This window comes from Artemia franciscana, chromosome 14, assembly GCF_032884065.1.
Source record: "Artemia franciscana chromosome 14, ASM3288406v1, whole genome shotgun sequence".
NCBI classification, from domain to species: Eukaryota; Metazoa; Arthropoda; class Branchiopoda; order Anostraca; family Artemiidae; genus Artemia; species Artemia franciscana.
In genome coordinates, this window is record NC_088876.1 from 40879298 (window position 1) to 40891914 (window position 12617).

The 12617-nt window shown below is 30.8% G+C and overlaps 1 protein-coding gene across 2 annotated transcripts in view; it reads left to right on the top strand.

The window, feature by feature from the left end:
- Positions 1–12617, top strand: part of LOC136035714 (translation initiation factor eIF2B subunit epsilon-like) — a 71235-nt gene that overhangs the window by 4799 nt on the left and 53819 nt on the right. For both annotated transcript variants that reach the window (XM_065717665.1, XM_065717666.1), the window contains exons 2-3: positions 2452–2561; positions 10048–10118. In XM_065717665.1, coding sequence (XP_065573737.1) covers positions 2472–2561; positions 10048–10118 — 161 coding nt within the window. In that variant the 5' untranslated portion in view covers positions 2452–2471. The remainder of the gene's footprint in view (positions 1–2451; positions 2562–10047; positions 10119–12617) is intronic.

The following is a 12617-nucleotide window of genomic DNA, read 5'->3' on the forward strand; positions in this document are numbered from 1 at the left end:
CAGAAAGCTGATTGTATTCTGATTCTAAAAATGAAACTTTTATTGCTTGATATTTATTCTGTAAATTACAAATATTGAATATTACTTTTCTTTTCAATTGCTTATCAAAACAGAGACCACATTTTGAATTTATGATGACAAGTTATTGGTGAAAATTACACCAAGAAGGCATATAAACAGTGGGGATCTTGTTAATATACTCCCATTATGTCATGCTATAGTAAAGTAAGGGTAGTCCAAAAACATGAGTCTAGTTTTCCAGAATGTCAAAGAAAATGTTATTTCCCAAAAAAGATGTTTTTTTGCCCTATTTTCCATTTGAGAACTGGGCATGTAGAAAGCAAGTCATAATCTTTTTACAGCTCTATAAATATTGATGGAACAATTGTTCATTTCATTTCAGAATTACCTCCTTTCAAAATTGAGAGAACTATCCTAGGCCTAATTTGAAAATTATAATTGTTAGGCCTGAAGATTTCCACTCCACTAGTTTTGGGTTTTGAATTATCTTGGAAAAGAAATAGAAGTTTTAGGGGCATTGGGAGTTTTTTGTCTTTCAAAAAATCTGCAGTTAGGTATAGGCTTTCAAAACTTTTCAGTGCTGTTGTCTCTCCCATAATTTGGTATATATTGTCCTTGGGAAATGTGTTCTCTTACCAAGTGTAAAAAAAAAAAATATTTCTTGTCAATATATGGAATATTAAATCCATCAACTAAAGTGATTAACACAGAGCTTAGAGTTTCCATGCAATTTTTTGACAAGCTATACAATTCACTTCTAACTCAACTATCTATGTGATTGTGTTTATGTGATTAATGGAATTAAGTTTTAGCATTAGCTATGTTTTTTTTATAATTTTTTTTTTTTATTTGGTACTCTGCTTTTTTCTTATTTTTGTAATAAGCCGGCATATATATATATATATATATATATATATATATATATATATATATATATATATATATATATATATATATATATATATATATATATATATATATATATATATATATATATATATATATATATATTTAGTTGGATACATAGTTCAATAAGTAATCCAGTTATACTATCCAACTATAAATATAATTTTTTTTAGGGATTCTTTTACAGAATTCTAACTAGGTGAGTAATTCCAAGATTAACCATATATAAGTCTTTTCATCAGCAAAAATGATATTAATGACAATCATTGTCTTTGCATCTTTAAAGTTAATAAAGCAATTCCATAGGCTACCTTGGAGTAAATGCAGGTTTAAATCATTGAAGCATGTTTATATCATATCTCTTTACCCTAGTTGGATGTCATAACTCTATAGCTTGTGTAATTCTTTATATTCTCTGCTAATGGTGTCAATGGGGGAGGGAGATATGCCCCTGTAGATTTTTTTGTCACCCCCATAGATTTTGGAAAGAACCCTCATTGGGGGTATTTTCATTGATAATACCTTTTTGTGTATTTTTATTGTAAAACTAGAAAAAATGGAAAATTGAGCCAGTGAAAATCCCCAAAACTACTGATTGCTTATAAATAAAAAGTGCATTTAAGAACTTAAATAACTTACCTAAGACTATTAGTAATATAACTACTCAAAAACCCCAAAAATTCAATAAAACATCTTGGGAAGATGCTGCTAGTGGAATGATTTCCCACCCATGAAAGGCATACTGCTGTACCTTATTGGAATTTGCACAAGATCAAGGGAAATGAAATTCATAATAATGTCATTAGGGAATGGACAGAGAAATGTAACTTGCTAAGAAAAACATCTGTCTGGTTAGCTGGAGAGGTAAGGGTGGGCAGGGGTTAGGGTAGGGATGAGAGGGCAGGGTGAGGGAAGTTGAGTATTGAAGAGTGATGGAGACTGGATTTGATATTATTATTTTTTTTTTATATTTTCATTTATTTTGTAGCTCAGTTGTTTATCTATTTACCTATTTTTTCATATATATGTATATATATATATATATATATATATATATATATATTTATATATATATATATATATATATTTATATATATATATATATATATATATATATATATATATATATATATATATATATATATATATATATATATATATAGGTTATAGTTAATTTATTTTTGGTTTATTTATAATAGTTTTAATTAAAAAGTGAAGTTTTAAGTAAACAGTTGAGTTAATAGGTAAGTTGTTACATGGACTTTTGCATGACTGCAAGCCCTTGTGAAATTCTTTCCAGTGCGAAATTGTTGTTTAATTTATTTGTTTGTTTGTGAATGTAGAATAATATATATATATATATATATATATATATATATATATATATATATATATATATATATATATATATATATATATATATATATATATATATATATATATATATATATATATATATATATATATATATATATATATATATATATATATATGGGGAATTTTTATACTTTTGTTTAATTTTAGTTATCATTAATATCTAGAAAATGGTAAAGAAAGAAGATAGAGATCAAGATAAGATTGCAGTTTACTATTCCTCATCAGATAATTGCACCATTCTAAGGAATGTTAGTTATGTAAGTCACTCTTTTTCATTGAACTTTTTTTGCAAAACTTTCTCTCACTAATTCTTTTTTTTAGCCAATTTTTCTACATCCCGCCTGTGGTGGTGTCATTAGCATTGCTACCCAGTTGCTACCCAATTAGGTGCTACCCGGTTGAGACTGAGAAAGCATAGTCTACCTCTCTTTCCAAAGGTTGATAAATAATCTGTGACCATTTTACTCCATCTTCAAGTTTATCTTTGTTTCATGAACAGGGGAAATAACCACGTACCTAAACAAACTGAGTATTTTATGGTTTGCCAATTTGAAATAACAATAACAACAATATTACAACTTTGTTTGAAAAAAAAAATGTCATCGATAGCTTATTTATTCAGACACAAGTAAAATGATGCAAATTGTCATCAAATATATCTGTCTTCATTTAGGTAAGACATAAGTAACAGAATATAAACATTACAGATATGGATTTTCATGTAGTACGAATTTAATGAAACTCCTAAAGGCTCAAGTTATCAAAAGCAGAATACTCATATTTAGTAGAATATTTACTTCTGTGATGCTGCTTGATTTGCATTTGATATTTGTGAGGAGTATAATTGTCTTTTTTTAATTTGAATTCTCTTTAAGCTCTAAGAGAGATAAGCTTATCTATAAAAAGGATGAAGGATGAAGGTTGTCCAGAGCAGTGATGCTATTTGAGGGGGAGGAATATTTGCCCCTTTCCTATATTTTGAAAAATACTTTTTTTTTACTATTTTATTGAAAAATATCTTTTTGTGATATTTTCAGTGAAAAAATAAAAAAAAAACTTCTGATTTACTCTTGAGATGCATTGAGATTACTATTGATTTACTAATGTGAATCAAGGAGACTTTAAGCTTGAACTGGGAGACTGGAAGAGAATTGTTCAGTCCCATAGTTGTTGAAACTCAGAAGTTGTTTCCAGTAGTATTTCTGTTCAGGTATTTGAAGATTTTTTGTTTCAGTTCGTTTTATGTCAGATTAGGACTAACTGACTCATCTTCAGATGATGTTTATGCTATCTCTTCCAGCTTGGCTCAATTTATATCAGGCTCTTTCACACACATTTTTGGTAAGTCAAAAGCCACAGAGATGATTTTCTATTGGTGATTCTTGAAGCATACTTGTAGTGTACTCATTTTGATGGTACATTAGTGAAGATCTAGCCTTTGTGTTTTCAAATTTTATTGGGCGTCATAAATTTCCTAAAAGCTTCATCCCAAAATACCAAGATAGCACAGAACTGGGAATGGATGCATTGCCATCAGCAATGTGTTTGCATCAAACCATGTAATTTTGATGGTTTCACATTTTACACTCTACTCGTCTAGAACAACCATTTTCACCCTTTGTGAAGCAGAAGCAGAATTGCCATCAGCAATGTGTTTGCATCAAACCATGTAATTTTGATGGTTTCACATTTTACACTCTACTCGTCTAGAACAACCATTTTCACCATTTGTGAAGCAGAAGCAGAATTGCCATCAGCAATGTGTTTGCATCAAACCATGTAATTTTGATGGTTTCACATTTTACACTCTACTCGTCTAGAACAACCATTTTCACCCTTTGTGAAGCAGAAGCAGAATTGCCATCAGCAATGTGTTTGCATCAAACCATGTAATTTTGATGGTTTCACATTTTACACTCTACTCGTCTAGAACAACCATTTTCACCCTTTGTGAAGCAGAAGCAGAATTGCCATCAGCAATCTGTTTGCATCAAACCATGTAATTTTGATGGTTTCACATTTTATACTCTACTCGTCTAGAACAACCATTTTCACCCTTTGTGAAGCAGAAGCAGAATTGCCATCAGCAATGTGTTTGCATCAAACCATGTAATTTTGATGGTTTCACATTTTACACTCTACTCGTCTAGAACAACCATTTTCACCCTTTGTGAAGCAGAAGCAGAAAGTGCGTTTGATCAACAACTAAAAAAAAGAAACAAACGCAAGCACTTGAACAATAATTCTGAAAATTTTTGTCAAATAGTTGCTATTTGCTTAGGTGTAGACTCGGCTTTTGGAGGTTTAGCATAAAACCTTCTTGGATATTCATATGGGTTATTCAGGGCATTAAAGCTATTTATAACGAACTCTAGCCCATAGTAGACGAAAATTTAAAAACGCTAAAAAAAAACTGTCATATGAGGAAGAATCACCATTTGAAGCCGATTCAGTAATGGTAACTTATTATGTCGACAAATCTTAATGACAAAAGTTCGTGCGAAAACAAATATCTGGAAATTTCGAAAAATAGCCTGAAACCCATAAAATGATGTCGCATCAAATGAAAACTGCGCCACTGGAATTATCGAAACGCCACTTAGGAAAATTACAGCCCGTATTTTAAGCAACAAGGAAAATAAATTTTTTTCGCATGGGTAGCAGTGATGCGTTTCCTTTTTTACTTAATTCTTCTCGTGCAGTATCAAATAACATAAGCTTTATAATTCTTTATGTTTCACCACAATAGTTTTTGAATCTGGTTCGCTCAAATAGTTGCAATAGTTGGTGCAAGGAATTAACTGTAGTTTTGGGTTGATGACTTTCATGCAAGCTTTAACCCTCACGTGGACACTAGCCATTGCTGAAGCGTTATTTTACACTAGACCTCAGCAGCTTAGTGATTTTGAGCTCACCTGCCTGAAATTCTTCCATTATAAATTAGCTTTTCAACAGATTTTCTTTTAGTTTTGATCAAGTGTATGAAGGATTCTGCAACACTAATCTAAGACAAATTAATCTTCACGTTTTGTAGAACTTGTCTGTAGGGATAGTATTAGAAATTACAATGCAGTATTTGGTATTCTTCACATCCAGCAACAACAGGTTGGTGACAATTGGTGATCATTTAGTATTGTCGTAATGTAGGGCAAACAAACACAATCTATAAACAGTAGGGAAATCTTCTCAAGATAGTGGGATTCATTTTAGTGAATATTTCGGCCCTATGTCCAAGGGCTGTCTTCAGCACAATGCTAATATATATATATATATATATATATATATATATATATATATATATATATATATATATATATATATATATATATATATGTATGTATGTATGTATGTGTATATTTTATATATAAAATGAACCTTTAAAACTAAAATTGTTTTTAAAAAACTTTAAAAATTTTTTTTATGAAACAGCCCTAAGATCCTTGCTTCAACAAAGTTCAACCAGGACTGATAAATAAAATGATGTTATATAATGAATTCATACAAACGGAATAAAATAAAATAATCAAATACAAGCTTTCAAAGCTAATCTTGCTTTTTTGGCAGCTAACCTTAAATGGCCTTTTGTAACGGGTTCAATACTATTGTAAATTGGTTTAGTAAAATATTTTGCTAGATCGTTTTTAATTAAATCTAAGTATAAAGAAATTTGTGAATATTTCCCTAAGTCCCCATTGAAAGATATATTATTATTTTGAGATTATTTTGCCTACCCATCTGTTTCTAACCCTGATGAAGTTATGTTTAGCCTCATAAATACCCTTTGTAACAGCCAAAAAAAGGGTTAAGTCTCCTACCACTTTCATACCAAAAAATTTACATGACATAAAATATTATCTACTCCCCACAAAGAGCTGTCTATTATAATAATCAAAGCAGACAAAAGCAATTCACGTGCTTGTTCACGTGCGTGCAATTCACGTGCTGTTTTATCCATGTTGCCATGGATAAAACAGACTATGAAAGCAAAATCTTTTCACATTTAAATACAAAACTACTTATAAAACGATAACTCATGATGCTACTGATCAGTTTTCTCATAATATTATAAATGAATTAAAGCAGCTAAAACAGAATGGTGAAATCACCCCACAGTTGCACAATAAACTTTTCCCCCACGGTAGTTTCTGTCCTAAAGCTCTATAAACATTCTACGGTTTACCAAAAATACATAAACAAGGTATTCCCTTAAGACCTATCATAGCATTTACTAAATCCCCCGTTTCCAATATTGGAAAATGGCTTTGCAGAGCTTTCAAACCTTTGCTGTATTCCCAAAATTTCTAAATTAGTAATTCGGCAGATTTAGTTAAAAACTTAATAGCACAAGTATTTCAGAAGACACAATAGTTAGTAGTTTCGACATTGTTTCCATGTATACGAATATAGATGTGGCTATTTTTGAACAATTATTAAAAAACAAAATAGAAGAAAATTATCACTTAATCGAAGTTTCAGCGACCGGAATTGACTGTGAAGTTTTAATGACTTTATCTAAAATTTGTAGTAAGTTTTCTATGTATTTTCAGTTTTGTGATTCCTTTTAAATAAATGGATTAAATAAATGGAATGGCAAATAAATGGGCTACCAATGAAAGCACATTTATACGGGCTACTGGGAAATGTTTATGTTGAGAACCTTGAAAATTGGGCATTAAATTCGTATTTTTTAAAACATGTCTATTGGGGTTGCTACACGGATTATGTAATTTCACTTAGAATGATGAGGAAATTGAACTTTGGGGTTTCTTAGATCATCTTAATACTTGTGATAGAAATTAGCAGTTTACCCTAGAAATTGATGGTGAAAATAAACTACCGTTTTTAGATGTGTTAGTTATGCATAATACTGATGAACTTTATTTTGCTATCTGTAGAAGACCAGCGCAAAACAATAGACATCTTCATTTTAATTCATATCACCCCCACAAGTTTAAATAGCAGTTGTAGCTTCTGTCATTTACGTTCGTGAACATTTGCTCCTATTCGTACATAAATGCAGAAATAAATTTATCATATATATTCTTTTTGGTAACGGATACCCCATTCCTTTGTAAATAATACAAATAACCATAGACTAAAAAGACATTCCCGTAAAATCAAAGATATTTCACAATATGAGGCTCCTGTAGGCCCCAAATATAATCTATCTTCTGTACATCCCAAAAATTACAACTAAAAAATATTTGCACAAAAAATAACCTGTATACAGTTTTCACTAATAATTTTAGAATCACAAATTTCTTCCAGTTCCAAAAATTCTTAAGCTAAAAATTTCTTAAGCTCCATTAAAGATAAAACCCCAGTTACTCGCCACAGAGGGTTTTATCGAATACCATGTGACTGTGGCAATTGCTATTTTGGCAGAACGCATCAGAACCTAGAAAAAACGGCTATACCGGCATAAAGAAGACACAGACAAGGCATTAATTTCTAATAATTCTAATAACTCCTTTGATTCTGCTTTAGCTTGCAATATATTTAACAATCCCAGCCACACAATTCTTTTTTTTAAATCTTCTCTTATTGTTAATGATTTGGGGATAAAACAGGTGGCTCAGGAATCAATCAAAATTAGTCTCAAAATAAATGATAATATTTCTTTAAATAGGGACTTATGGGAATATTCACTAAATCTTTTATGCTCAGATTTAATTAAAAATGACCTAACTGGATATTTTACTAAACCAATTTACAATAGTATTGAACCCGTTACAAAAAGACCTTTAAGAGCTGCCAAAAAAGCAAGATTATTTTTGAAAGCTTGTATTTAATTATGTTTTTTTTTTCGTTTGTATGAATTTATTATCTCACATTACATTATTTATCAGTCCTGGCTGAACTTCGTCGATGTAAGCATTCTAGGGCTGTTTAAAAAAAAATTCTAAAAATATTTTTAGTTTCTAAGTTCATCAAAATAAGGGCGAAATATTCAATGGATTGAATTCCACTGTCTTGAGAAAATTTTCCTATTATTTCCAAGTTTTGTTTGTTTGTTATGGAAAGGCAGTGTGGTCTTCGTCTCTAATTAAGTAATTTAGGGCATTACAAAGAAAATGTGGGTGATCATTAAGATGGATGGTGTGCTGGGGGCAATATTTCAAAACCAAGACACAAGTGCCGTAGTACTTTGAACGATAAATCTTTAGTAACCAGTTGAGATAATCTTTCCTTTTTACTTTTTATGAACTTCAATTAAGCTTTTTGGACGCTTTTTTAGAAGCTCAAGGGGACTGGGCTATAAGCCAGAACCCTTGCCCCCTCCCCATTTTTACTACGCTATTGGTTGATATTTGTCACGTTATTTAAAAAAGTAGCCCTGTGATGGTTTAAAGATTATTCTTTTTGGAATTCTGTCATATTTTTAGGGGACTGCAATAAAAAGTTAGGATTCCTTGTATTTTTTTTTACCCTGCTGTGACCCAAAGTATGCAATTTTTTTCCTTTGCTTGATGTGCTGCCTCTAGAAAAGCGCCGCAGGGAGCGGGTCTCCTAGTTATGTTGCTGCTCCCCACTCCTTTTTGGATTAATTTAAGAAAAGGTACTTTAGATTGACTGTGAAAATTCAAATGTTATTACGCTGGCACTTATGTATTATATCACAACATTCAAGTGCTTTATTTAAGCAAAATTTGTTTCTCTGACGTTCAATGCTAATGAAATATCACGAAATATGATGAAAATATATACTATTTTAATATAAATTTTGTTGTATTTTATCGCAAACTGAATGAATTTCATACATGGTCATAATACCGGCTCTACTTAAATGAAGCACTCGAGTGTAGGCGGTATAGTACATAAGTACCTTAATCCCATTCTGTTAAAATGAACAAATTCTATTAATTGACCTAATTGGTTTTCTTTTATCTTATTTGGGTGTTAAGATACTTAAACGTTTATTCTTTTCTAAAGCATATCCTCTGTTTCACTGACAAAAATTGTCAGAAATTGCAGCTTTTGATATCAGAATAACTTATTTCTATATCTTGGACACCCACGAAACCCTTTTTCTTTACAAATAACTTGCTCTTAATATCAGTCAAAACCCAACCCAAAAATGTTTTCTATTCTTTAGTCAAATAGGCCAGTGGAGCTCTGATTGGCCATTGGAGCCCGATGTTGACAGAGTTCCCCTTTCTGAGGAACCCTAATTATTAAAATGTTGTCTTTCATTAAATATATTATTATAATTTTTACATCATGATGGCTATATATATATATATATATATATATATATATATATATATATATATATATATATATATATATATATATATATATATATATATATATATATATATATATATATATATATATATATATATATATATATATATATATATATATATATATATATAGTAGAAACATACTCAGCTGGTTAAAATATAACCAGCTGAGTACGCAGAGCAGAAAGGGAGGGTTTGGACCCAGTTCCTCAGAGAAGTCAAAATTCTCTGCATAATTTCTTATAATTTGACTTCATTTGAGTTTTTTCCCTCCCTTTCAAAGAAAATGTTTTTAATAAAATCCCTGTATAAACATAAATGTGATGTTCGATGAGAATAAGTGAATGATGAACTTGAGGGGCTTTTTTGAATTTTTGAGGGACAAAAATATTGGATTTGGGGAGCAAGTTCTTTGGAGGCATTTGCTCAAAGCACCAGCAAGTGGTGAGGAGGCAGTTTATATTCATTAAGTAATTTGTTATTAACTCTTTTCTAGGCTCTGAAGTTTGGATTCAATGTGGTGTATATCCTTTCTTCGAAGTCGAAAACGGAAAAAGATCTTCTACGGTAAAGTAATCTCGGCGTAATATGCCTGTTTCGCATGACTAATTAGGCTTGTTGCCCTGGTTGACGTAAGAATGTAAAGTTGTTTCCAATTGGTGGATTGTTTTTATTGGACCAATAATAGATCCCTTTTGTGTTATTATGTTAAATAAGTTTTCAGCTACATTCACTACACTTGTGCAACATTTTTTTCAGGGGGGGGGGGTAGTTTCTCCAGAGCTTTATGGCCACGATGAAAAGCGAAGATGAGCAGATGTCAAAAAGTTGGTTTTTACCTCCTGTATATTGCATTTGTAAGCCTAAAAAGTAATTAAACATTAAATCCCTCAAAAAGATGATTAACACGTTTTGTAGAACAGAAAGAATTTTGTTGGCTGAGTACTATACAAATTGTCAAATAGTAAAAGAAAAAAAAAATCCTTGTAAAACAAAGAAAACATTAAACGCTACGAACTAACTCCCCAGCCTGGCAATATAATCCAAACATCTGTGCCGGATTAAGAATAAGAAATAAAGATTGCAGATCTAAGTCCGCTTAATCATATAAATATGTCTGACTCATCCCCTCCCGGAACACACCCCCTCCCCCACCCCGCGGAAGATTTCCCCTGAAAATTACCCCCACATGTAAAATACAGTAGCTACAGAGAAACTATGACAAATCAAATATGAAATTTTAGAATATTCTACTTGTATGTATATGTAGGTAAAATATAGGTATAGTTCTCCAAAATATAGGCAGAACATGTTGTATAGAACAGGGATCTGTAACCTACGACCCGTGAAAGGTTTTTTTTAGTTTTATACATTATATTATAGTTATTTAGTTATTTTCTAAAGGAAACATTTCTCATTATTCATTTAAAGACTGTTTCAAAATGAAAATATCACGGACCCAAAAGACCCTTTTATATTCGCATTGTGGTTGATTTTGTCCCGAGGCCAAAAAAGGTTACCGCCTTCTGATTCCTTATAGTATTTATTTTCACATTTTATTTTATTTCAATTTTTTTGCATGATTTTGGGGTCTGAGTTACCATTCCAGGGTAAGATAAAGGTTAACACTGAGACAGTTAACTGAGGAGAAGCAATGTTTTTTTCCTTGTGTATTGAGAGAGCTTAGCCCAAAGTTTTATATAAGTTCCTGGCCAATCGAGAAAATCGGCCCTTTTTTGGGCCCTCTTTGTTAGAGACAGACGAATTTCAAAGGGACCAATCCTTTGAATAGTTTTTTGTACATTAGTCCCCCTGGCCAAAGGATACAGCTGTAAGTTTCAAATCGGATCAGTGAAAAAAAGATTCTACAGAAACACGAAAAATTAAATAAGATAAAAATGTAAAAATAAATGCTATAGGATATTCTACACCATATATTTTGCCTATATTTGGAATATAGGTAGATTATTCCAAAATTCCTTTTTGTTCTTTATTATTTTTTATTTGCCATATTTTTTCTTTAGCTGCTCAATTCTATTTATGGAGGGAATTTACCTCGTGGGGGCGGGCTTTCTGTAGGGGGAGGGGAGATTTTCCGGTGGAAATAAGCTCGACCCTATAAAGAGACAAACCGTAAAAAAGGAGGCCTTTTCGAAGTGACTCTTTCACCGTTGCTGAATTAGTAAGTGAATCTAGGTCAGTGTTCACATATAAAATTATTTAAAATCCCTCCATAAAAAAATGGAAAAAATCCCTCCTTTTATTAAAAAAATCCCATAAAAAATCCCTCCTTTTATTAAAAATATATGGGTTTGTTCAGCCTACAGTGGTGGGCTATTCTAACAAAATATAGACTATTTTATTATTACCATTGCTATCTCCTGTTACTGTTCAATTTTAATATTAAGCTTTTAATTATCATCATAAAATATCCATCTAGGAGCATGTGGATTTTCAAAAAAGAGGCCTTTCAGACATTATATAACATATGGATAATACTGGCAACCCAGATTATCTGATAATATAGACACCTTTCATCAAGCAGATTGTCTGTTACAAAGAAATAAATTACTAAACTTTTAGGTGTGATTGGATATTAAGGGTGTCAAATAGGAGAGATTGAATCCAATAGCAACAGTTTTCGCTCATCTCTTGGGTGAGTTGGAACCCACAGGAGATGATGAAGATTTAAATACCCAAGTATTTGTCAGTTTTTAAGGAAGGTCTAATAGGCTTTTAAATACACCATTATTGAAAGAAGATTGTCTTTTATAATAAATTAATGTTAATTTATTAATTTTAATTAATTTAACAAGATTTTTTATTTAATTAATTTATTAAGTTATTAGATAAATTCATTTATTAAATATTAATTTATTAAATAAATTAAATTGATTTATAAATAATAAATTTTAAGATACTGAAAGACTGAAATTTTTACCTTGCAACTAATACTTCCATGGATGACCAGAGGTCAACATGTACAAGAAAACTTATAAAATCTTTTCTAACAAGTATTTTAAGGCCTCAACCTTTTAAATAATTGATGTAAAATTCATACCTTTT